This window comes from Telmatherina bonti (genome assembly GCF_933228915.1).
Source record: "Telmatherina bonti genome assembly, chromosome: 2".
NCBI classification, from domain to species: Eukaryota; Metazoa; Chordata; class Actinopteri; order Atheriniformes; family Telmatherinidae; genus Telmatherina; species Telmatherina bonti.
This window is the reverse complement of record NC_136620.1, coordinates 26647906-26675233: the sequence shown is the minus strand read 5'-3', so window position 1 is coordinate 26675233 and position 27328 is coordinate 26647906. Positions and strand designations below refer to the sequence as shown.

Here is a 27328-nt window from a genome sequence, read left to right as displayed (position 1 = left end):
TTTTTAGGCAGAAGAAGCTCAGTTCCACCTCTGAAAATCAATTAACCCTCTGATGCATGAATTATTTTAAAAAAAATCAATGCCACATTCCTTCATATACAATATTTTACTCTTACAGACTTGTACAGAGGCACTTTTCTGTGTCTTTAATATTATTTGACTTTTTATTTAGTTTATTTAATTTATCTATTTTATGGAAATATTTATAAATAATATATTGTCATATTTGTATAACAGAATTTTTTTTTTTTTTAAATTGAATAGTATCACTTTCTTGTCCTATTTAGGGACAAGGGTATACTGAGGTAAATCTGGTAATTATGTGTGTCTGTATATATGAAATGTCACACTATATATGTTTATTCTTCAGTGAGTAGCATTGTATTTCCGGGACTCTCCTGATGTTAACCGAAGTGGCAAAATTGCAAATATACCATCCTCACTGATACAAGAAAGCAGCCTTAAATAGATATTCCACTGTAGAGGATGTGATGCATCAAAGTGTTAAGATGACTAAATAATAATACTTATTCTCTGTTTTTTGTGATAGTGTGAGCTTGGAGTTTTCCACCAACCTTGGTCGGTCCTGGTCGCTCCTCCACACTGAGTGTCTGCCAGAACTCTGTGCTGGACCTCATCTGCCTCACAGCACGATCTACTCTTCTGACAACTACAGCGGGTATAAATGAGTGTGCATATCCAAACCCATCACTGTTTGCGCAACCTGCTTCTTGTTTGTACTAACATATTGTGTCTTGTCTCTCTCAAGTTGGACCAGAATCTCTATTCCTCTGCCCAACACCGCTCTGACAGAGACTACCCGCTTTCGTTGGAAGCAGTCTGGTACTGGAACAGGCAACATGTGGGCCATCGACAATGGTAAGAGCTCTACATATAGACACATTGATTCAAGGTTTTTAGATTTATTTGTTATATCTACTCTCCACATTTTCTTAGTCACATTTCAGTAAGAAAGTGAAATGCCTTTTGGCAGCTGTCCAAAAACTTGGACAATGAGGCAAAGCAATACCAATAAAAAAGATTAAATAATATTACTAGTATGGGTAAAACATAAATGTACTGAATGTACCTTGTGTAAGTGTCCGTAGGTGTCATGTAAAACATTCCTCCCTGTTGTCAATAAAATCATTATTGCTTATTCTCATAAGTCAACACATGCATAATACTTTCAAAGTCACAAATATTTTATTGTAACATAGTTCACAATAATACTTTAATGCACAAATTGCTTCTTACCGCCGTCTTTGTTTCTTTCCAGTGTATATTGGGCCAGCTTGTCTTCGTTTCTGCTCTGGGAGAGGACATTGTTCTCGCACAGGCTGCAAGTAATGATCTACTTTTTATTACACCAAATAAATCCAAAATGTGTCTGCTCCTCCACTTAATGGCTTACATCATTCAGAATTAATGAAAATTGTATTATCTCTATGATTTATTAATGAACTTTTATTATCTCTGTCTTCTTTTTCTCATTTGTATCTTTCATTCTCTCTTCTTGTCCTCTCCTCTGTCCTGTCTTTCTATCCCCCCAGATGTGACCCGGGTTTCAGTGGTCCAGCTTGTGAGCTTGCATCCCAGACCTTTCCAGCTTTCCTCTCTGAGGGGTTTTCCAGCCCACGTCTCTCCTCCTACCACAGCTTCTCCTCACTTCGTGGGGCTGAAGTCAGCTTTGGCTGCGGCGTGCTTGCCAGTGGCAAGGCTTTGGTTTTTAACAGAGACAGCAGGAGACACTTGATCACCGCTCCACTAGACAGTTCCCAGGCCAGGTACTGTTAGAGTTGACTCTGAGTGGTTTAAAAGTTTAAAAACGACCTTGTTTTACATATATGGAAACACAAGCCCAGATATCAGGGAGCAGATGCATGTGCTTTTTTCACAAACATGCAAAAGCTCAAATGCATGCACACATACAGATTTTGATTCTGTTAATTTAAGGAATCATTACTTTGTAAAGCCAGCCTGTCTCTACACCTGCCACATTACCGGTGTGTCAGCCAGTCTTGCTTTGTCCTCCTGCATCTCTCATACTCTGCTCCCACACTTGGAGCTTGATTGTGATCATGGCGAGGACTTCAGATGAGGGAATACATTAAAATGGGGATGAAATTGTGTGAAAGTGAAAAAAATGTAGTTAGACATGGTATCTGTGTTAGATTGATTAGATTGATTGTGTCTCATGCGAGCCACCTGATGACCATATTTTATGCCAGTTTCTTGGCTGATGGAGTGAACAGCTGAGTGATTTAGGAAACTGTCTGCTAATGTGAACACATCTCAACCAAGAAGTAGGAGTGGTGGTAACAGGAAGCCTAGGGCAGATGATGAAAGTAATATCAAATATTAAATTTAATAGATGATTATTTTTCTGTAGAAATATGAACATAAAAGGATTACACCTCACATTGTGTTTACAGTAGACGTGGATACATAGATGAGATTGGTGACTTTCTTTGACTCAATTAGCTTCTAATTCTATTTATTTCTCACTCTTTCCATATAATTATGTCCCTTTTCCTTTAATCATCTCATCCATCATCCACCTTTTTGCTCTGCATGATTGTCAATGTGTCTACCCTTTCAAACCCTCCACCCACCCTCTCTTGTACTTTACCTTCCATTTAGAACATTCACTTGGTTACTTTAGTTTTCTCCATTTTATCTATCTGCCTGCCCTTTTCTATCTGTCCTTTCTGTACACTCCAATAAGACTTCGTTCAGACAGACACACCTTTGACAGACATAAGTTGACACACTTGAGACAGACTTAACTCCTGTTCCTAGCAGTCAATAGCAGGTGTAGTTGTGATCCTACAGCTTTGTTTCTTAAATCTCTTTTTATTTTCTTGCTTTGATCATCTTCAGGTACCTACAATTCACTCTCCGGCTGGGCAGTCGTAGCATCCTAAGTTCATGTCCTGCTCCTGATCAGCCAGGAGAGGGCGTCCTGCTACATTACTCCTCAGACAATGGCATCACCTGGACTCTTCTGCGGCACTATGCATACCAAGGCTTTCATGAGCCAAGGTACTTTTTAAACTTTGAGCATGTGTGTGTCTCTGTGTGTGTGTTGTATTAATGTCTATCTGTGCAAACAAGAGTGTATGGTTATGATTCAGTGTGGACAATATAATTCCACATATTGTATTGGGGTTGGGGGGTCCAGCTTGTTTATGTTTGAGAGTTTTTCATTAACACTAGAAAATTCAACAGGTAGTAGTGTGTTGTAACACTTATCAGGTACAAGACACAAGTACAGTGTTTCAGTGTCACACATGTGTGTGATGATGTCTTTGTGCACATGTTTAAAGAATGAGGCCAAAAAGTGAGCAATGGGAACCGTGATTTGAAAGGCTTTATTTTGTAGAGATCATGCTTTGTTGTAGTTCAAGAAATCTTGTTTATATGTACATTACTTGCAAACGGTAGAATGCGAATGTGTGGGATTTTAATCAGTCATGAGTAGGTAATACCAGCTGATAGATTGACTAAAGCATATACAATGTATGAAAATGCCACAAAGTTTCTAACAGGAGTTGAGAAAAGACAAAGAGCAAATAGGTATATTGATCCATATAACAAAGGATTTGGGTCAATTCCTAAAAGCAGAAGGACATTTTCTCATTTTCTTTCAATAAAAATCCCATTTTTGTTTTTTATATTTGGATTTTCTTCCCTGAAACCATGATTGATGAACTCGGAAAGCACGTTTGTTCCTTTTAACAATGGGCGGGCATCTCTATTTTGCACTTTTCTGATAAGTACTATTTGAGTGTGCTCAGCTTTAAACAACAGTTTAGTCAATTCCAACTGTGTTTTCAGATTTATTATTAGATATTATGCCTTAGGTGGTTCACATTCTTAATTCATATCCTGATGAGCTTTGTTCTAACCATTGTCTCTCCATGATCAGGATTGTATCAGTAGAACTCCCATCTGGTGCTCGTAAGTTTGGAGTGCAGTTCCGCTGGTGGCAGCCATACCACTCAGGACATGGTCACGATGTGTGGGCCCTGGATGAAATCAGCATGACTTCTGTGCTCTTCAACACCATTAGTCTTGATTTCAGCAATGTGCTGGATGTCACCCAGAGTCTTGGATTCTTTCTTGGACATGTTCAGCCATACTGCCAACATGACTGGACTCTCAGGTACCAAATGTTCAGACACCATTACTGTTGTTATTGTTTGGTCATTACTCAAATCAAAACATAACAATGTCATCAATGGTTTTCTTCTTTAAGATGCTTTCTGCTTTAAGATTTTTCTACAAATCATGTGAGATTCAGTGTAATATCCCCCTTTTTGCGTTATATTGTAGTTTCTCTGGTGAGCCTAGTCCTGGCTCCAGTATCCGTTATGTGGAAACTCAGTCGATGCAAATCGGAGCTTCCTACAGTCTGCAGTTTTCACTGGTTATGGGCTGTGGCCGCGAGCCCTCCCCTCACATCGACACTCAGGTCCGTCTGGAGTTCTCTACTAATCACGGCCTCACTTGGCACTTGGTTAAAGAGGTAAGTACATGGTTTTAACAACATATACACACATTTCTTCATGACTGCATCAACAGTCATCCTCCTTGAGCTAGACAAGGAAATGTATCATTTATTTATGATCATGAATATTGATTTGCTAATTATAGTTTTTGTGATAATATGTAAATCATCACCTCTTTGTTTAAAATGAGAAATTACCACAATTAGTTTTAATCACTTTGCTATCAGCTAATACATGACTGCATTTGGATCTGCAAGCAGATTATCTTCCCATGATTTAACAAAGATTTTCTGTGATGGTAACTGGCTCATAAATATTCATGAAGCAGTAAAATATCTGCCTGGATTTTTTTTATTGCCTTTTGAATTGAATCGACTATAATGACACCTACATCAGTGACTTTTTTCGAATTCAGTCGTGTGCATGAAAAGACAGTCATCTGGCGAGCGCAGACTGAAACTCACTAAGTGTTCTGTTGTGTTAATTCTCACTGGTCTTCCAGTGTTCAAGGTCAGATATACTCTAATCCTGCATTAGCCTTTTATATGCATAAATTGTGCAGTTGATGAAGTCTTATATGCAGTGTGATATTTTTCACATATCAATGAAAAATTCATCCTACAAACAACTAATTTTATCATAAAAACCCTCATTAATATGCATGTTTTTTTATTTTATTTTTTTACCTAGGCCTGTCTACCTGGCATGCCTAGCTGCTCCGAGTTTACTTCTCCCAGTGTCTACCATCCATCAGAGTTCAAAGACTGGAGACGCATTACACTGTCTTTGCCTCAAAAGACATGGTAAGTAGTACATGCACACACAGTGTACAGCAGATATAGAAGAAAAGACGCACAAGCGACCCTGTGGGATCAGATGTTCTCTGATCTTAGTTTTATGCTGATTTTTGCAGTTCAACAACAAAATGGGCTTAAAAAGCATTTAGATCCAGAATATACGGCAGAAAATGAGAATTTAATTCTGCACTTGTTATTGCATGTTATTGCATACAAACACATACAGTATCTATCACACATATCCACTGCTTCACAGCTGTGCTGCTGTTGTGCACCTTTGATTCCACATCAAACATGTGTCAAAGATTGAGAGATAGCAGATGAGAGCTGAATATTGATTAGCATTTAGTAAAATGCAGTTCACAACACAGTTTTTTACACAGGAATTAAATATCAAAGTGCAAACACGTCAGTCCTTGCAATACAGTTATGTGTATTGTGTCACTTTTTTTGTTGTAGTTTTGGTCTGGTGTTTTTATAGTAATTTTGGTATTTTTATCAGGAATTATTGTACAATTTATTTACTTAATTTGAGCAGAGTCTAAACTAAGCCTCTGCACTGTTTATATTTCAATCTAACATTAAACAAACATGAGTGTGGTTGTATTAATCCACAATCACTGCGGGCACTTTTACACATGAAATAATTTAACGGCTTGGATCATTGTTTATTCCAGCTGATTATAGTGATGTTACTACAGCCATGAATTCTCATCATGCAGAGAAGAGTCTGCACATCTGTTACTGCCAGACACACTTACAGCCACCATCTGTTAAACTGATTTTTACTCATTCCCTGTTGTGGCGATAAAATTCTTTACAATAGCAGTTTACCAGCTATTTGAGCTGTCCTAATCAGGCCATCCAGGTCCTACGGAATATATATATATATATATATATATATATATATATATATATATATATATATATATATATATATATATATATATATATATATATATATATAAGGGTTTGATGTTTACTGTATCTCTCATAAAAGTAATAGTATTGCTGTAGCATTAAAAATACATTAGGATCAGATTTTTTTGGTTTAAGGATTGAACAGAATAACAAAGTGAACCAGGTCATCTGTACCAAACATTCTAAATACATGAACTGTTCCAGCCTCACCACATATATCAGCTCAAATAATCCCATAAACCTTCTACACTGAGCGCCATGACCTCCACCCCCATTTCATTCCACTCCCCCAGCTCCTAAATAAAGGTGGTTTGATCTCCTGCAGATTGGTAGAGGGGTCAGAGGTTCATGGCAGGGAATGATAATAAAACCGTCGTGAACAGGTCTGATGATCATGGGGTGGTTGGAGCTGGAATGGATGACCAAAGTAGTAGTAGTGTTTGCCACAGAGACCACGTGGTAAATACTACACCTGACTATCTGCACTAGTTTCTGTTGCTAGTCATCATTTCTGCACACATAAACATTAAGAACCCACACAGTATGTATCCACACTGCACATGCATAATGTCCATGTCCTGTTTTATACAAAGATAATGTAGTGATGGCATGTTTCTCCATATGTTTTCTTACAAATGTTCCTTACATTTGTTCTGTAGATTTTGTCATTTTTCATTTTCCATCTTTTCTTATTCATCATACCATAGTTTGTATACTGTGGTACACAGTCTTTCAATCCGCACTTTCAGTTGTGTATCATAACAATTTTCACCAGATGTTTTTCTCATACAATATAGATTTAAATGGTACACATGTGTAGTATTGTATTTAGAGAGTATATACTTCTATTTGTATATATTGTGTCATCGTTTTAAATTTTTTGATGTGTATATATGTACATACATATGTACCTTTATCTGATTGGTTGGGCTATCAGACAGAGACTACTTGAGCAGGTGCATCACCTGGTGTTTTCAGTCTGAGGAAGGGCTGTGGCCAGAAACGTCTCTCGTTTTTGTTAATGAAACATATTAGAAGCTACTTCTATTTTGCGGACCTCTTTCTCTCTTTTTGTCATGACTTGCCTTTGGATCTGACACCTAGTTTTAATTTAAGATTTAAATAATAATAAATAATAAACAGATTTGCGTAATCTAAACTTTTTTCTACTTGATGGTTATCCATCTGACAATGTGTTACTGCACAAATATGTGCTAAAGCTAATCTTTATTTACCAGAATATTAAATCTGCAATTATCTACATGTAGAAATACAAGATGCTGATGACATGTCACCGACTATTATTAGTCATTTCATTTATCAGCTTTGGGCTTGTAAATTTGAACAAGACATTAATTTAGAGCTAAAACTGACTTGTGTTTATGTACCTTCGGTGTTTAGGTCCAGTGCAACACGGTTCAGATGGATCCAGAATTACTATGGAGAGCAAGATGAGTGGGCCTTGGATGACATCTACATCGGCCAGCAGTGTCCTAACATGTGCCATGGACATGGCTGGTGCGACCATGGACACTGCAGGTCATTCCTTTACACTTCAACCTGTAAAACCTGTACCAATTTATAAGTGTGTGTGTGATACTGCATGAGATCACAGGTAAATAAGAACCTCTCTTGTCTTACAGGTGTGATGATGGTTTCTCTGGTACAGACTGCCAGCCTTCTTCCCCCCTTTCTTCTAGCATTTTGTCTGATTTTGAGTCCCAGGACGCTCTGCTGGCCACATGGCAAGAAGTGATTGGTGGAGAGGTGGTTACACCTGACATGGGCTGTGGGGTGGTTTCATCTGGATCGTCACTGTACTTCAGCAAGGTAAAGCAATAGTAAAAACTTCTTCAACTATAGTTTTATTATTCTTTTGTTCAATTTGTTTTGTTTTGTTAAAATAATTGACATTATGATGGGATGTGATTGATTTTATGGTTAATCCATAATCAGATACAGACACAAAGTTAATCATTTTCAACAATTTTGTTTTTATTCTTTTAAAATCTACATACAGTGTAGTTTATAAATGTGGTTGTTGTCCCTGTGCTGTTGGCTTTATCTGGATCCAGATTAAACATGTGGTTAATTTGTGTTATTAAAATAAACACTTTCGAGAATTGCACAAACTTGGCAAAGACAGGCGTTGTCTGATTACTGTCTAATGTCTGCTGCCAGAAATGGTTGCCCTCTGAACTCTGAATTACCTCTTCCTGAAAGTTTCTTATAACAGCTCTGTAGAGTTTGTGATTTTGATTGGATTGATGAGGTGCACAATTTCGAGGCAGCTGCACATCTGTTGTCACATTTGTTATAGTCTCAAAATCAGTATTCACAACAACTTCACTGCTAGCAGGAAATGGTTCCTTTTCAGACTGTGAGACGATAAAAGCAGCCAGAATCATATTTTGACCACAAATGCTCATGGCACAGTATTCCCTTGGTCTATACAAAGATTTACAATAAAACCAACAGCTGTTTTGATTATCTCTTATTTAATACTGGATGTATGTGGATGTTGCCAGGCTGGGCTGAGGCAACTTGTAAGCTGGGACCTGGATACCGAGTGGGCGGAGTTTGTACAGTTCTACCTGCGGGTGGGTGGAGACTGGGCAGAGTGTAACCAAGCAGACAGCAGGGAGGAGGGAGTTCTGCTGCAGTACAGTAACGATGGCGGCATTAGCTGGGGCCTCATTGCTGAGATGTACTTCACAGACTTCACCAAGCCTCGGTGAGAAACCAGAAAAGAGAAAATTTCTATTTCTATTTCCATTTTTTCCTTTGGGAAGAGATGTGTGTGACTTGCATTCTCCTTTTGCAGCTTTGTCCATTATGAGCTTCCCTTGACCTCGAAGACTCCCTCAACAAGGTTTCGTTGGTGGCAACCTCTTCACTCTGGGGAGGGCTACGACCAGTGGGCAATTGATGATGTCATCATTTTGTCTGAGAGAGAGAAACACATCATTCCCATTGCCAATCCTACTCTACCACAGGTCAGGAATCCATTTGAGGATTTTTTTTTCCTGTCTCTTTTCATTTCTGCTTTTAAACTATAATAAATATCACATGATCATCTTTCTTTTGAGACAGTAGGAACTTTGTTTTAAAAACAATGGCAGTAAGTGAGATAAAGTTTGGGGAATCTGAAATACCACCAAAGAAAAATGTCTGGTTATGTTGAGAAAAGTATACACTGTTAAAGCAGCCTCATTTGTCTGTACAGAACTTTTATGAGAAACCAGCCTTCGACTACCCACTGAACCAGATGAGTGTTTGGCTGATGCTGGGCAATGAAGGCATGGAAAGGGATAACAACAACAGCTTCTGTGCGCCGACTCCTTCGGCAATGGTGTTTGGACGTTCCGATGGGGACAGGGTGGCTGTCACCAGGGACCTGGCCCTTCGCCCTGGTTACACTCTGCAATTTAAGGTAGGTGAAATTTTTAATGACAGCTAAACATGCAAAACTTTTTTTTTGTTGTTGTTAGTTTTCATTACATTATTCCCAGTTTTTATGTCTTATCTTCATCACCCACCTACTTCTCTTACGCCTCTAGTTAAACATAGGCTGTGAATCAGAGTTCAGCGCTTCCGCCCCAGTCCTGCTGCAGTACTCCCATGATGCTGGTCGCACCTGGGCCCTGGTTAGAGAGGGCTGTTACCCAGGAACGCCAGGGGCAGGGATCTGTGAGGGCAGTGGTCGTGAGCTGAGAGAACCCACAATCTACAATACTGGGGACTACGAACAGTGGACCAGAATCACTGTGGTCATACCTCGTAATGTTGCAGCCAGGTAGCTATGGTAACAGACATATATCTGGAATTGTTTGCACTTTAAGATTTTTAAACCATTTTAACCTTCCCTCCTCCCAGTAAAACCAGGTTCCGTTGGTTCCAGGAGAGCAGCCTGTACCGAGATGCCCCAGCATTTGCTCTAGATGGGGTATACATCTCTGAGCCTTGTCCAAACCACTGTGGGGGACATGGTGATTGCATCTCTGGAGTCTGCTTCTGTGATATGGGATACACAGGTATAGAGGTAGCAACAGAAAAAATATTTTAAAAACTAAATACATTTCTATATATTTCACCCATTGGTTCATTATGTTATTTTTATAGTGGAGCAAGATAGCTGTGTCCCATCTGTAGCCAGCCCCACAGAGCTGACTGAGGGTTTTGAGGGGAAGCTGAGCCCTCTTTGGCAGAGCATTAGTGGGGGACAAATCGGAGGTGGATGTGGCATCATTGGTGAGGGCAAAGCTCTTTACTTCAGCAGCCCTGGGCGGAGAGAAGCACACACAGTGCCTTTAGATACTACCAACACACGGTGAGAGAAACTCTTCCTTACTTCCCATGTTGTGTCAAAGGATATGGAGTTTATTTCAGTTTCATTATTGTTTGCACACAGCCTGGTTCAATTCTACATCCGGATTGGCAGCAAGAGTTTAGGACCCACCTGCACCAGGCCACGGTCCCGCAATGAAGGTAATGTTCAGACCATAAATGTAGCTTAACGCATGCTGGATCTATGTAACTTAAACTGAAGAGTAAAATCCACAGAGAGCAGATTAAGCCTTACTTAATCATTTAACGATTTACATTGGATTTTAATCAAGATGTGGTTCACTTTATCTGTTCAGCTCAGTGGCTTAGTCAAAACTCAATGTGGATTATTCACCACAATGAGTGAAAAGCTTTGCCCAGCTGTTTTAGAGCATGGTTATCTTCTTAAATACTTTGTCTCATACGAAAAGATCCTTGGACATATTTGGACATCTTTTTTTATTTTTTTGTCAAAAGTTGTTTTGTTAACTGCAATATAATTTACCATTCTCATAAAGATGTGAATTTTTGTTGTGGTTTTAGGTGTCATTGTCCAGTTTTCCACCAACAATGGTGTCCAGTGGCAGTTCTTAAGGGAGCTGGACTTCAGTTCCTTCTTGGAGCCCCAGGTTGTTACGATTGAGTTGCCACCTCCTGCAAAAACCCCCTACACAGTCTTTCGGTGGTGGCAACCACAGCAAGGTTAGAGCGGCAATAATACATATAAGAACGAAATAAAACTACCTCATAAATAAACAGTCATGTTAACTAGTGCATTTTTTGTTTTACTCATTTTAATTTTACCCTTTATTCTTTTAGGGAAACATTCAGCCCAGTGGGCTCTAGATGATGTTCTGATTGGTATGAACGACAGCTCCAGAACAGGTTTCCATGACAAATTTGATGGAACAACCCCTTTGAGGCACAACTGGTATCGCATTCAGGGCGGGGAAGTTACTGTGGACTGCTTGTCTCTGGACACAGCACTTACCTTCAACTCTGAGGCCATTGACAGTGAGTCACACAAGTTCCTCTTAAGATGCATATACATATATATATATATATATATATATATATATATATATATATATATATATATATATATATATGTATATATATATATATATGTATGTATATATATATATATATATACATAAATATATATATATTTTCAACATCATGCATGTTGTTTATGGTTGAATCAAGCTCTGACTGGATTTCTGTGCAAATAGAACACCACAATGGAGCCCATTCATTAAAAGCGCACAGCAAGAGCAATTTGGCAGCACATCTGTAAAAACTGGACTACCATGTCCCAGGGTGAACATAATGAAAGACTGATTGCCAGACTCAGTGGTTTTCACATGCGCTGCAACACAGTTCTATTTGACACATAACTGCAGTACTTATTATTTTTAAGGGAATTTTTGAGATTGCTTTTGTGACACTGAGATATAAGGAAAAAAAGAGGGATAATAAGACCAAAAACTTTAGTTTTCCTAATCCTATTTCCAACAACTCCTTTCAGCAAAAAGATTAATTGCTAAAAATTAAATCCCCTGTATCATATCATAGATTAGGATGATTACCTTACTTGAAAATATTACAACTAAAGATACATCCTGGCTTTAGAACAGGTTAAATTTACAAACCATTAGATGCCAGAAACACAGCAAATATTGATTATGTTTCATGTAGTAGGGTAAATAGGTTAATGTCTATGTAAAAGTAAATATGTTTCCCTATCGCCTAAGAATATCTTTTTAGTACATGGTAAAATTTAATTTGTTTAATTGATCAATGAATCCCAACGTGATAAAATGTCTGTTGTGAGACAGATTTATTTTTACACAGAACACATGAATAAAAATGATTTATACTCACTTTGTTGCATCAGGTTTCCACAAATGCAGAAAATCAGATATTTTCTCTTACTATGCTCACAGAGAAACCACGATATGCAGAAAGTTGGGACTTTGAAGTGACGGGCTCATCGTTCCTGCAGTTTGAGCTGAGTATGGGCTGCAGCAAGTCCACTTCCTTCTCCCATGGCGTGCGACTGGAGTACTCCACAGACTGTGGACGTCACTGGTCTCTCATCACCCCAGAGTGTGTCCCCCCAGCCATCGGCTGTGCTGGTTATACCCAAAGTTCAATCTATACATCAACCCAATACAAACACTGGAGGAGGATCACTGTCTATTTACCCAGTGCTGCCAAGTATGTGTTATTGTGTTAAAATAAAACATGAGAGTTCTTGTATTTGATGCAGGTAAAAGTGGTTGCATTTGTAATGCTGCTTAACTTTACATGCTGTTTAATCACTCAGTTCCCCTAGAACTCGGTTCCGTTGGATCCAGACCCATTTTACCCCAGGAGCAGAAGGATGGGCTCTGGATAATGTCTTGCTTGCCCCTGGGTGTCCCTGGATGTGCTCTGGACATGGTCTGTGTGACAACGGACGCTGTGTGTGCGTAAAACTGTATTTTCTGCACAGCATTTAAGACGTCAGTCATTTTACACTGTCATTTTTCATGTAAATATTTTCAACTCTTGCATTTTCTCCCATTCCTACACAGGTGTGATAAAGGTTATGGGGGAGCACACTGTGTGCCTTTGGCTCCACTGCCATCTGTGCTGAGGGAGGACTTTAATGAGAATTTGCAGCAGGAGACCTGGCCGGAGGCGTACGGAGCAGAGAGGGGAACTCTGAGTGGAGAGCCTCTCAAATCTGGCACTGCCCTTATTTTCAAAGGGGTAAGGATCTCGATCACACACAGAGAGTTTTCAGAATAATTAGTTAAACCACAGTGACACGTACTTTTCTGTTCTGTAGGATGGTCTGCGGATGATAGTGTCACGAGACCTGGACTGCACAAACACTCTTTACATTCAGTTTTCTTTCAAATTTATCACTAAAGGTAAGACTGTTTTTTCTTTTTGGTTTGGCTACATTTTTGAGAGATTGACTACATATGTTTTCTTAAATATTGATTAAATGGCTTATCCTGTGGCTATTGTAGGTGTGCCGGAGCGTTCTCACTCAGTGCTACTGCAGTACTCTGTGAATGGAGGAATAAGCTGGCTACTGTTGGATGAGTTTTATTTCCCAGCTTCCACAGACACTCTGTTCCTCCACCTGCCTCTGCCAGCCAGCGCTCAGACCAATGCAACACGTTTCAGATTGTGGCAACCTTACAACAGTGGTGAGAGGGAAAACCCTTCACATTTCCTGTTTACACGTTTTTATCCCATTTCATTTTGCTCCCCATTTCTTTCACAACACTAATAAATTCATATATTTTTCATCCAATTACAGCCAACACAGGCTTGATTTCTTGAGTTATTGTGTAATTATCTTGGTAATATTATGCCCTTTAGGTAAAAAGGAGGAGGTGTGGGTGATAGATGATCTCATCATTGATGGCAGTTCCTTACACAACCCGCCAGTGGTGATCGACAGTTTTGAGGAAGGCCCCAATGAGTCAAACTGGCTGTTCTTTCCTGGTGGAAACACTGGTCTCTACTGTCCCTACCAGAAGACGGGCCTGTAAGAAACAAGTGACAGGGCCGTTGCTGTTTCTGTCTTCACGTAGTCAATAATAACGAGACCTGAAGAAAAGATGTTTTTGACGCTTGACTAATCTTGGTGTTTGTGTGTGTGGTTGATGCAGGGAGGACGATGAGTCAGCCATGGTGTTTATTTCCAGTGAGCTTGGCGAACACTCCATTACCACCAGGGACATTGACGTAAATGAGAACACTATCATCCAGTTTGAGGTACAGAAACTTCTTTTCCTAAATAACGCATAAAAAGCAAAACAAGCTCATGTCATGAAGAAAGACTTGTGATTTCTGCTTTTCTCATGTGTATTTGTCTCTGTAGATTAATGTGGGCTGCACAGCTGAAAGCTCGTCTGCTTACCCAGTCCGTCTTGAGTTTTCGAGAGACTTTGGTGCCACATGGCATCTATTGGTACCCCTGTGTGCTGGTGGACCTCAGCCTTCCTCACTTTGCTCCACAGAACTCCATCCTGCCACAATTTATTACCCTGGTACTACTCAGGGCTGGAGGAGGGAGGTCATTCACTTTGGGAAGCTTCGCCTATGCGGGTAAGGACTGTGTATATCTTTATGTTTATATCCTCACAACATTTAAAGTGTGCATTGCTGTCCTCCTTTCTGCCTCACCAATCCTTTAAAATTCTCACGTAAACACAGGTCAATAAGGTTCCGCTGGTATCAAGGTTTTTTCTCAGCTGGTTCTGCTCCTCCAACGTGGGCCCTTGACAATGTGTACATTGGCCCGCAGTGTCAGGACATGTGTAATGGTCATGGGGCTTGCATGGGTGGAACCCACTGCATGTGTGACCCTGGCTATTCTGGGCCTGACTGTTCTGTGCCTGACACCCCCAACCCTGACTTCCTCAAAGAGGACTTTGAAGGTACAAATGACACACAGGATAATCCCATGGGAATGGGATTATGTGTTGTGATATTTGTTGCTTAATCGTTTCATTTGTTCTTTGGGTGAAAGTGGAAACCTTGCCTGTTTAATAGGAGCTGAAACTGATCATGTGCTCATTGTACGTTTCCGTGTGTAAAGGGGGAGCTGTGGATGCTGAGCGTTTCACCCTCTTGAGTGGGGGTAAACCATCCAGAAAATGTGGCATTATGTCAAGTGGGAACCATCTGTTTTTCAGTGAAGATGGTTTACGCATGTTGGTTACCAACGACATGGACCTGTCAAATGCCAGGTAAATCTACATCAGCGGCAGGAATCAAATTTTTACTCAATAAATGTTTATGTAAGAAATAATTTGAATCTATACTTATATCTTTGTGGCTGCTCTCTACAGGTTCGTTCAGTTCTTCCTTCGACTGGGATGTGGTAAAGCGGCTCCAGACCCTCGTTCTCAGCCTGTTTTGCTTCAGTTCTCTGTGGATGGAGGTCTCACGTGGGGACTTCTGCAGGAGTTTCTCTTTAGCAACAACAGTAATCAGGCTCGTCTGGTGGCCCTGGAGATCCCACTGCGGGCCCGCACCGCATCTACTCGTCTCCGCTGGTGGCAGCCCTCAGAAAACGGACACTTTTACAGCCCATGGGTCATTGATCAGGTACATTACATGACAGTCCATACATCAATAATTCCAATCATTTTCATGCAGTCAGAGCTGAACCAACTTGGTTGTTATCCATCCAGACTTTTTCTTTCTTTCAACCCATGAGTTTAGATTCTGCTTTCTCTATCTTCTCAGCACAACCTGACATTTATTCCTTCTTCCATAGGTGGTAGTGGGTGGCAGCGCCAGTGGTTGGGGGCCACTAGAGGATGATTTTTCTTCGATTGATGGTCGCTCATGGCTTCTCCACCCAGGAGGGACCCGAATGCCTGTTTGCGGTTCTGATGGACCTGCGTTTGCATTCATTGAGAAATCCAACACGCGTTATGCTGTTACCACTGACATCAGTTTGGGTCAAGATGCATTCATCCAGTTTGACTTCTCTGCATCCTGCTCTGTCACAAACTCTTGCTACTGTAAGCAATACACATCACAGATAAGGAATATCATATTAAACATCAGCATTTTAATGGAAAAGTGATACAACAAAACAACGGAGTTGTTTAGTTAGAATTCTGTAGAAAAGCTGTAAATGTTTTGACGATGTTTCAAATTAAAGCAGCCTTTTGTAGAGACATGCTGCAACGAAGATGTTGGACAAAGTTTCAAATTCCCTCTGTGCTGCTTCTCTGCAGCTGTGGAGTTGGAGTATTCACTGGATCTGGGTCTGACATGGCAGCCTGTGGTCAGAGACTGTCTGCCTACAAGCCCTGACTGCTCTTCTTACACTCTGCAGCGGCTTCTGGTGTCTGACACCTACAACAAGTGGGGCCGCGTAACCTTGCCAATCCCCTCATATGCCAGGTCAGAGAAGCCCTGTTCACTTTTACAAACATGGAAAGAGTATTGAAAATGATGTCCGTATTTGACTGTAATCTACAAAATCATTAATCAGGATTTACAGTTCAATTTACTGGCTGTATCATTTACTTTAACTTTTTCTGTGACATTAATCTTTATCTTCATTTATGTATCTAGGTCTCCGGCCACAAGGTTCCGATGGTTCCAGCAAGCCCCCTTTGACAAGCAGCAGACCTGGGCTCTGGATAACCTCTACATCGGTGACGGCTGCCCAGATATGTGTTCTGGACATGGACGCTGCCAGCAGAGCTCCTGTGTGTAAGTAACAACCATTTTCCACACACATTCCAACATCTTTTATTAAACATGTTTGGTCTAATAATGAACTGTAGGGTATCAAATTCAAAGTGCCTTGTTGGGTATTTGGGATTTTTTTTCTTCTTGGGTGGGGTGGGGCTTACATTTTAGTGTGATCATTTTTCTATATGTAAGCTTTTATTAATGTGTTTTGTGTTTAGCTAACAGGTTACTATAACTACCTGTGGTTGTGTATGTTTTTGAATACTATCTTCTTCAGGTGTGACCCAGAGTGGGGCGGGGAGTACTGTGACGAGCCTGTGGTTTCTCTGCCGTCCCAGTTGAAGGACAGCTTCAGCCGAGCCCCCTCTCTCAGTCACTGGCACATACTCACTGGTGGGAAGCTCAGCACTGTGTGTGGAGCTGTGGCCTCCGGAGCTGCCTTGCACTTCAGTGGGGTATGTCTTTTACTGTTTTGTTGGAATAAGTATATTTCAGTAATATACATACATATATATATATATATATATATATATATATATATATATATATATATATATATATATATATATATATATATATATATGTATATATACATATATGTATATATATATATATATATATATATATATATATATATATATATATATATATATATATATATATATATATATATATTAGCTTTAGGCTATTTTTGACTATTTCCAACTTATTGCTTTCTTTTATATCATAAAATACAAAATGACAAAGGATGTGTTATGGGATAGAGGATATTAAACATATTCATATCAGGCATTTCCACACATCCTCAGGGCTGTTAGTACTTTCTGGTTTTCAGAGATTAAAATGTTTTGTGCAGTTTTCATCACATGCTTTTTCAGCATGCCTTGCTGTCGGATTTGGCAACAAAACTCATGCAATAAAATTTATAAAACCACTGTGGCAGTAAATTGAGGAAACAGATGAGATAGTTTAGCAAGACAGTTGACAATTCCTGAAAGAATGTCCTTCATTTACTATCCAGATGAATGAAAGGCCACAAAGTAAGTAGCCCTCAGCATATACTGTAGGTACGGATACAGTTTTCCTGAGGCATTTAATGCGGTGCTGTGAGTGAGTATTTATTGCCACACTAAATTCAATGTAAAATGATTCATTGCCAGAGGATATGCTTTACAACTGTTTATCTAGTATTACACTATATCATCAAGTAACAACTTGTTCCATTGTTACAGTTATGTCCTGGCAAGGTTTTGTAGCTACAAGCAAAAACTATTTTTAGATTCATTTTTGAAGTATTTATTCAAACAGCAGGTCTCTCTGTGTGCTTACACAGAGTTGTAGCCGTCAGCTGGTGACAGTGGACCTAAATCTGACCAACGCAGAGTTCATCCAGTTCTACTTCATGTACGGCTGCATGATCCCACCTAGTAACCGCAACCAAGGTGTCCTTCTGGAGTACAGTTTGAATGGGGGAATCATTTGGCATTTACTGACAGAGATCTTCTATGATCTGTACACCAAGCCGGGGTAAGTTGTTTTTCTGTTGCAATCCAAGAGCATAACCACTTAAGATGCAACAGGAGAAGCAGGATGTCTGAGAATGTCTCTTTACGGTTTTGTCTTTTTAGATTTGTCAATGTGTTGCTGCCCCCTGCTGCTTGTCAGGAAGGGGTCCGTGTGCGCTGGTGGCAGCCACAGCATGATGGTGCTGACCACAGTGATTGGGCTCTAGATAATGTCCTCATTGCAGGCTCTGATCCACGAGCACAGATCTCTGACACATTTGGAGGGGTGGCATTGCCTAATCATGAGAGAACTCCTGCAGATGAGACTTCGGGAAGGATAAGTCAGCTAAATGAGCAGGAAGAAACACCCATAGGTATCTTTAAGATGATGCCTCTCATCCAGTATTTGTGTCTTCTAGGTGCCTCACAGACTTTTCTCTTGCGTTTTCAGTGAGTGATCATTGGCTGTTCTCAGAGGACTGCTCAGTGCAGCGCTTCTGTAACTCTCCTGATGGTGTGATGGTGTGTGGAAATAATGATGGGAGAGAAGTATATGCTGTCACACATGATATTGTGCCAGACAAGGGCTGGGTCATGCAGTTCAAGGTAATGAATTTATTTATAGATTACATAAGTATGTACTGGTTAACATGCTAAAACACCACAGAAATACAAACATAGCCACCTCTGATTCCCTCAGGTTGCTGTAGGCTGCGGTGTTCCAGAGCGCCATGCAGACCGGCAGGTCCACGTTCAGTATTCAGTAGATTTTGGAGTCACCTGGAAGTACCTAGTTCCTCAGTGCCTGCCCGCTGACCCCCGCTGTGGTGGCCAGGTCTCCCAGCCATCAGTCTTTTTCCCTGCTGATGGCTGGAAGAGAGCTGTGTATCCTCTACCTGACAGCCTGGCAGACACGTAAGTCATTCATCATGTAGTTTTTGTACTTTTGACCACACACAGAGATGTTTGGTCTTTATCCGGGCTGCCATCTTGTACTTTATTGATTGAGCACAGAAGGCAGTGATGAAGGCCAACACATCTCAAATGGATAATTGTTCTTGATACAGCAAAGTATTGAAACTAAAAGGGACCTGACTGATCTGTCTTGTCTTTCCTCAGTTCGGTGCGGTTCCAGTTTTACCAGCAGCACTCAGACATCCAGTGGGCTGTAGAGAACTTTTACATTGGGCCAGCATGTGACAGCCACTGTGGGGGGCATGGGGACTGTTTGGATCAGCGCTGCCTCTGTGACCCAGGTTTCACCGGACCAAATTGCTACGCCAGTACTGCTCTGAAGGTAGCTTTCAGTTCATCTTTATTCATTTTATTTTATCTAGTCAGTGAAAATAAGATTTTTGTGCTTTGAGATGGTCTTTAATTTGGATTTCTGATTTTCTCTTTCAGGCATCTCTGAAGGAGCGTTTTGACTGGGAAGGGTTAGCAGGCCCTCAGTGGGAGGTTCTGGAGGGCGGTAAACCCTGTACAGACTGTGGTGTGCTAGTAGAGGGAACAGCCTTGTATTTTGGAGGTGCTGATGCCAGACAGGCTGTCACTGCTGATCTGGATTTGCGTGGGGCAAAGTCAGTACTCACACACAATGGCAGTGAGAGATTTCTGCTTAGTTTGCCACTTTCATAAACTCTATGCTTCTCTTGACAGGTTTGTGGAATACTGGGCTAGGATTGGTAGTGAAGATAACATGACCTCGTGCCATCGCCCAACTTGTCGTAAAGAGGGGGTGCTGCTTGACTACTCTACTGATGGAGGTGGACTAACAGCCTGCAAGAAAACTTGTATTGTGTGTATTCCATTGCAGTTTTTCTGTTCCTTTAATTTTCTATTTTTCTAACCACTCAGGTGTTTCCTGGACGCTGCTGCATGAGATGGACTATCTGAAGTATGTGTCAGTGCGGAGAGACTATATTGTACTGCCAGAGGGAGCTCTAACCAACACCACTCGCTTGAGATGGTGGCAGCCTTTTACTGTTTCCTCGGGCCTGGCCACACCAAGCTTGGAAAGAGCTCAGTGGGCAATAGATAACATTTTGGTTGGAGGATCAGACATCAACCCATCCACTCTGCTTGACACCTTCGATGATGGTGTGTTTGTTGTGCAAATCAGAACCTGGCAACATTCAAACATATGAATGTAATATGTGGATCATCACCTCTTCTTGCAACATTTCTACCTTTCACTAGAGGGTGTTTCCCATGAGGAAAGCTGGAGTTTCTACCCTAATGCTGTTCGTACGGCTGGTTTCTGTGGAAACCCCTCATTTCATCTGTACTGGCCAAACAAGAACCAAGATAGGACACACAATATCCTCGCCACTAGAGAACTTATAGTTCAACCTGGATATGTTTTACAGTTCAAGGTAAGTATGTGGCTCATTGTTACAGTAGCATTTATTCTTTATCTTGTGAACTATGGCTTCAGGCCCTTACATCTCCTATCCTTGCAGATTGTTGTTGGATGTGAGGCCAATACATGTGAGGATCATCATTCTGTCCTGCTTCAGTACCGGAAGGATGCAAGGTAAGACTACAACAAGGACAGTGCTAATAAGGCACACCAAGCTGCAAGGCATCCAGTGTTGAACCATTTATTATTTGAATACTAGATCCACTTTATATGGGTTGTTTTCAGCTCTTTATTTCTCCCATCAGGTCAGACTCGTGGCAGCTGGTACAGTCGGAGTGCCTGCCCTCCTCAGTAAACAACGTGGGCTGCTCTCCTTTCCAGTTCCACGAATCCACCATCTATAGTCCTGTTAACAGCTCAACATGGACAAGGGTCACTGTTCAGCTGCCAGACCATGTCTCCTCAGGGTAAGGAGTGTACGCATTGTGATTAACACTGAAATATATCAAGATTTTCACATTGCAACAGCATGAGCATTTAGTAATTGGTCACACGTATTCAGAGCTACCCAGTTCCGCTGGATTCAAAAGGAGGGGACAGGAGAGCGACACAGCTGGGGAGTGGACCATGTTTACATTGGCGAGGCCTGTCCGGGGCTCTGCAGTGGCCACGGATACTGCACGAGCGGAGCAGTCTGCATTTGTGATGAGGGACACCACGGTGGGTCACCAACAGTATTATACTAAATACAATCTTATGTTGTCTTGAGATTAATTTTTAAATTTAATTTTGATGCCTGGAACGTATTCCAAAAAGCTGGGAAAGTTGAGAAATGTTCAAATAACACCAGTTTAGAGTTGTCCACTGGTGAACAGATTATTTGAAAACAGGTGAGTGTCATGATTGGGTATTAAAGGAGCATCCTCTAAAGGCTCAGTCGTTCATAAGCAAGGATGAGGCAAAGTTCATCATTTTATAAAAAACTGTGTGAGGTAATAATTCCAACAGTTGCAAGGAATTTATAGATTTTATCATCTAGAGTCCATAATATAATCAAAAGATTCAGAGACCTCGGAGATATCTCTGATTGTAAGTGGCAAGGCTGAAAACCAACATTTGGTGTCCATGCAAATCCAGTGATGTATATTAACAACACCCAGAAACGTTACCAGCTTCTCTGGCCCAAGCTCCCCCAGATGAACTGACACAAAGTGGTAAAATGTGCTGTTGTGTGACAGGTGCACATTTTAATGTGTTTTTTGGAAATCATGGATGGGCCAAAGAGAAAGTGTCCCTGCTTATTTCAGCAAGACGATGTCAAGCTACATTCTGCACAGGTTACAACAGAGTGGCTTCATAAGAAAATAAAAAGTGCTGGTCCTAGTCAGTCCACATCTGTCTCCCACTGAAAATGTGTGACGCTGTATCACAGATGTTAACATGCTCATGTCCCAGCTTGTTTTTAACATGTTGCAGGAATCAAATTTAAAATGAGTGAATTTTTTTTAAAAAGGAAAAAAGTATCAATTTGAGCATTATATACCTTTAGAATACCATTAGAAAGGATTTGCAAATCCTATTCTGTTTTATTTATGTTTTACACAACATGTCAACTTCATTATGTTGGAGTTGTATAAAGCAGCTTGCCTAAGGAAACTCTTCCCACAAGGAGAATTTTTATTTTTTACCATTCATCTCTCTCATCAACAGGAGACGACTGCTCCCTTTCCAGCACTGATCTACCCAGCTCCATCAAAGACAACTTTGAGTCTGGAAATGTGTCACAGGAGAGTTGGCAGCTGATCCAGGGTGGTGGAGTGGGCAGTGGCTGCGGGCAGCTGTCACCACACGCTCATGGAGACTCACTCTACTTCAATGACTGCAAGATGAGGCAGGCAGTGACCAAACCACTGGACCTCACTAGAGCCAGGTACAGGTAGTACCAAAGATATATCAACTAATTATATATCTATTTATATACCAATACACACTACCAGTAAAAGGTTTGGGCATGCTTACTCACTGAATTTAAAGAGTAAGCATGTCCAAAAGTTTGATTGGTATTCTATGTCATTGTTACAACATAATCATTATTTGATGATTCCAATTTATTTCATTCAACTTTGCTTCTTTCTCTACTCAATCTCATGCCTTTCTCCTTTATTTCCTGTCTCCTTACAGCAAGATCATGTTCGTGCTGCAGATTGGCAGCGTGGCACAGACTGACAGCTGTAACATAGCTCTGGATCAGGCTGACACAGTCGACCGGGCCGTCCTGCTGCAGTACAGCGTCAGTAACGGAGTCAGCTGGCATGTCATCGCCCAGCACCAGCCCAAAGATTTCATAAAGGCCCAAAGAGTTTCCTACAACATTCCACTGTGAGTGATTCATATCCACACATATGCAGCTACATATTTAATCTGAATTAACCATTCTTTTATTAAAAGGGTTTATTAAGTCGTTAACATTGGTAGAAAAAAACAGTATAATCTTAGTCAGCAATAAAAAATGTTTGTGTTTTTGGAGTTTTAAAGCCTTTACAGATTATCAATGTCATTCAAAGCTAATAGAAAGTACAATGTCAATGTCTTAATTACAAAAAAATAATAATAAAAAAAGAGACAAAAACAAATTTTGTGATTTTAATTATTTTCTTATTATTTTCTGAAGCGATCTCATTGGGAATTGTAACGTTAGCTGTAGACCAGTGGGGTCCACCGTTAGTTTCATCCTAAGATGATTTACACATTGACCCCACTATGTCTTCAACTTTTCCCCAGTGAGGCGAGGGTTAAAGGGGTGATGCTTCGGTGGTGGCAGCCTCGACATGATGGTGCAGGACATGACCAGTGGGCGTTGGACCATGTTGAAGTAGTTCTGTGAGTACCCAATTTGCAGCCGGCCCTCGGCTCCCCTGACTGGCCTCAGCTGAGCTCAGAGCAACCTTTGTCTCCACCTTTTCCTGATCTCAGTGCAAATGTTCCTTCCACTCCACACTGATACAGTGACACAGATAAAAACACATGTACTTGTGCGCTGTTCATCACCTACAACAAACCTCTCAGATGTTGCTTGCTTTTTATGCTAATCATCACCTCTGGTGTCAGCTGAGTAAAGTTTTTACTCCACCGTGGTTTGCTGTGAAGGCTGTTGGCTGTTGGTTGTTTACAGCAGATCAGTTCTTGCTGTCATGTCATCATATTTTCAGTGTTTTGTAGAATCCATGCATTTTCCACTCAAACCTTATCAAGTCTTAATCCTTACGTATAGTTAGACACAGTTATACATTTGACCAACTCCTACAGTTTTTATAATAAGTAAGGTATTGGTTATGAAAAACGCATTCACATTTGTACTCCTGAGTTATACTATCTCCTGATGTTTCACTCACATTCTTACAAAGAAATTTCATCTTATCATCAGCATTTACCAGTGTTTTTGTATTTGGGTTTGTTATCAGTAAAAACAGAATGGATTCATTTTCAAGATCGTTTGACTGCTGACTGCACAATCAGTCTTGTTCGTACTTTTTAAAATTCAGCTTTAGTATAAGTTCACACAAGTTTCAGCAAATTCATTTTCATTTGTTTTTCCTTTGTAGATTTGTAACATTTTTAACTGACATGCACCACACTTAAATTCACACTAATACTGTTAATCAAAAGCCAAATTATCTAATAATCAGTGAATAATAATGCTACTTATTGGCTTTTCCGCAGTTTAGGTGTTCTACATAAATTGAGCTCACTTCTGTTTCAACACCATTGATGTACACACTTTCACATTATGGCACTATCGTCTTATTCATTTTCACACCTCAGCCTTAAAAAAACCTTCACTTTAATCTTAATTACCCGTTGCACTAGGAATAATGAGCTATTGGCTCTTTGATACACACATTTGATTACTTACAAACCTGTTAATTATACCAGGCCTCTGTCTTCACCAGCAGATGCGACAGAAAACCCAGGAGAAAACTGGGACTACTGCCAAATTCAGTCATATAAATTTTTTTTTTTTTTTTTTTATCTGTGAAGATCTTTTCATCTATTTTGTTTGTGTCTGCAGGATAACCTCAGTCTGTTTTGTCTTGCACATCGTTACCTATGAAATACTGACTGGAACTTTTTATTTTAAACATATTTCATGAAGCAGTCACCTCCATGGTATTGTTGGAGCATTCTTTCTCCTGTCGCAGCATGTCTCTGTAGTTTCTGTGTGAGTTGTGTGTCTGTGCTGATTAGGAAGAAACAACATGCTGTCTGTGTACATGAATATAAGATTCACCACAGGTGTAATCAAATGAAGAAAACAATGAAAAAATGTTGGTGAATGATGTCATTTTGTCCATGTGCAGTACAACAGCGGAGACAAGTGATGGCTTTTGTTCTCTATACATGTTTCCATGTTGAATTCATTTAATTTAAAAGTCATTACTGTATGTCTGTCTTTGTGGAATAAAATCTTTTTGTGGAACAGACAGACACTTATTCTACAACTCTTTTTCATTGATTATGTTAATCTTTTCTTATTTTCATATTTGAGTTTAAATCCAGTTTATTACCAGGAAATGTTCTCCACGTTGAAGCCAGTTTTAACTATCAAATGTATTAAACACAGAAATAGAGATTCTACAGGACACTGAAGATATTATGAACATGGTACACAACACTAGTGTCATTAGCACTACTAGGATATCATCGCACAACATTTAGAAATGTACGTTGCTGTGAGTTTCAGAGGAAGAAACCCTCATTCCAATCAAATTCTGCATTAACAGTAGTGTCTTGTTCAGATTGTGCAAAGTTGCACGCAAAGATGCTTGAACACACTTTCTGCCCAACCTGAGCCGTTCCTGTCTACATGGCCATGACCTGTCCCACTCCTTCCCCTGCATTTGCTCAGTTTTCAACAGTGTCTGCTGAAAAGAGTGACCATGACCCTCACACTTTGCTCTGTTGTTTATTTCTCTCTGTCCACCACTCCTGAACACATCTTCCTCTCGCTTTTCCTCCCTAATATTTTCTTTTGCTCCACACTCCTTTGCTCCCTGCTGCTTAATGTCATCGATGATCACATGTCCGTGCTTACTCCTCTGCTTGTGCGGCATATTTTCCTGCCTTCCTTCATCCCTCTCCTCTTCCTCCTCCTCCTACCTGCCCTTTCTTTCCTGCTTTCTTACTCTTTTCTTATCATTCTGACACACAATGGATGGATTACTGCTGTAAATCTGCTCTTTCTCTTTTTGTTTGAACTTTTGGTTATCGCTTCATCTCTGCTACATATCTCTGCTGTCTCTCCACCAACCCTCCTGTCTGTTACACATTTCTCTTCCAAACTCTTTCTGTCTTTCTCATTCTCACTTAACGTCTTCCCTGATCTTCTGACTATCTTTCTGCCTTCCTCTCTCCTCCCGTCTCCACCACTGCCTCCCCAGGCTGGGGCTCCTACCACCCCAGACCTTTCTACGAGACAGCAGTCCCCTCCTCCTGCCTCTCCCCTCTTGCGCTCTAACCTCTGCTCTCTTCTGTATTCTGCTCCCTCTGGCATGGCTGTAGTGTCAGGTAAGTTCTCCGTCTCTTCCTGAATGCAGCCCCCTCCCACACCCTCCCTCCACACCTTTTCTTCTCCCTATTACACTGCAGACAACCTCTTTTTTTTTTTATGTTGACGTGCACACCAAGCCCTCCTCATCGCTGACATTGGTCATTTCCATGCTCCAACCTAAATTAACACCCAAGGCAGGTCAAAGGGCAGGCCAGCTGCTCAGTGTTCAGGTGGAGACTCACTGACAAAATGATCCAATTCACCCAGTAAAACAAAATCCACAGCAACACAGTGGATGGAGGAATAAACTGAGAACCAAATCTGGAACAGTGGCTGAAAATAGTTGACATGCATTTGCAGAAATTTAAATACTTTACTTTATTCAATTAGTTTACACAATAATAAAGGTCTTTTTTAATGGGATATTTTTATACACAAATGTCAATGCTGCTGTGTTTGTGTGTATATGTGTGATGTAATCCATCACTATATCTTTATCTGTTTGTTTTGTTTCTGATATCATCCCAACTGCAGAGATTAAAATTTGTGCGATCAAGTGATTTTACTTTTAGATAAAAAATGTTGCCCATCCAGTATTTCTCTCTCTTTCAAGCCAAACTATTAAATAAGTCCTTTCCACTCTTATGTCAGCTCAGTTGCAGTGTAGGACATCCAACACCATTATTTATTAATTAATTTGCATTTGACCACCGAGTTTCATTAGACTTTTTTTTTCAACTTCCAACTTCCTCTGCCCTTGCATGGCTTTACGGATCAGCTGTTGCAACAGCTCTCCATCCTTTACTCACTCATGGCTGTTTGTCTGTTTGTCTGAGGACAACAACAACAACATGTCTCTGGGCCAGGAGTTTCCTCCTCACATTTCTTATATTTCTGACCAAAGGTCACATGGATGCACACGTGCACATCCTCTTTAACCCCTGCAGTTTCGCAGGCATTCCTCCCATCCACCTTAAAACTCCACCTTCTCTACATCAGCCATCACACTCACAGACACACAGACACACACCATCTCCCACCTCCACCCGCTCTTCCTGCCCACCCACCCGCTTCTCAGAGATCCCTGCCTGTCCTGGCTGCACTCCTGGCTCACTGGCACCGCTCTGCTG

General features: G+C 40.6%; 1 protein-coding gene across 1 annotated transcript in view; it reads left to right on the top strand.

Annotated features, from left to right (window-relative positions):
• reln (reelin) overlaps positions 1–27328 on the top strand; it is a gene marked incomplete at its 5' end in the record, with an annotated part of 111505 nt that overhangs the window by 83452 nt on the left and 725 nt on the right. Inside the window, 49 exon segments of the mRNA XM_079255996.1 lie at positions 551–679; positions 770–879; positions 1280–1346; positions 1554–1787; positions 2884–3045; positions 3932–4168; positions 4339–4531; positions 5205–5317; positions 7634–7771; positions 7876–8062; positions 8761–8966; positions 9057–9228; positions 9459–9665; positions 9793–10028; positions 10109–10266; positions 10355–10562; positions 10644–10720; positions 11102–11260; positions 11378–11572; positions 12505–12778; positions 12888–13028; positions 13138–13315; positions 13395–13479; positions 13582–13764; positions 13940–14108; positions 14233–14338; positions 14445–14671; positions 14780–15003; positions 15165–15315; positions 15418–15676; positions 15849–16098; positions 16318–16486; positions 16661–16801; positions 17061–17238; positions 18117–18310; positions 18412–18667; positions 18673–18894; positions 18989–19203; positions 19408–19585; positions 19693–19868; positions 19948–20054; positions 20146–20388; positions 20488–20663; positions 20751–20824; positions 20956–21117; positions 21213–21370; positions 22361–22580; positions 22832–23029; positions 23432–23530. Of these exon segments, the coding sequence (XP_079112122.1) occupies positions 551–679; positions 770–879; positions 1280–1346; positions 1554–1787; positions 2884–3045; positions 3932–4168; positions 4339–4531; positions 5205–5317; positions 7634–7771; positions 7876–8062; positions 8761–8966; positions 9057–9228; positions 9459–9665; positions 9793–10028; positions 10109–10266; positions 10355–10562; positions 10644–10720; positions 11102–11260; positions 11378–11572; positions 12505–12778; positions 12888–13028; positions 13138–13315; positions 13395–13479; positions 13582–13764; positions 13940–14108; positions 14233–14338; positions 14445–14671; positions 14780–15003; positions 15165–15315; positions 15418–15676; positions 15849–16098; positions 16318–16486; positions 16661–16801; positions 17061–17238; positions 18117–18310; positions 18412–18667; positions 18673–18894; positions 18989–19203; positions 19408–19585; positions 19693–19868; positions 19948–20054; positions 20146–20388; positions 20488–20663; positions 20751–20824; positions 20956–21117; positions 21213–21370; positions 22361–22580; positions 22832–23029; positions 23432–23530 (8601 nt within the window).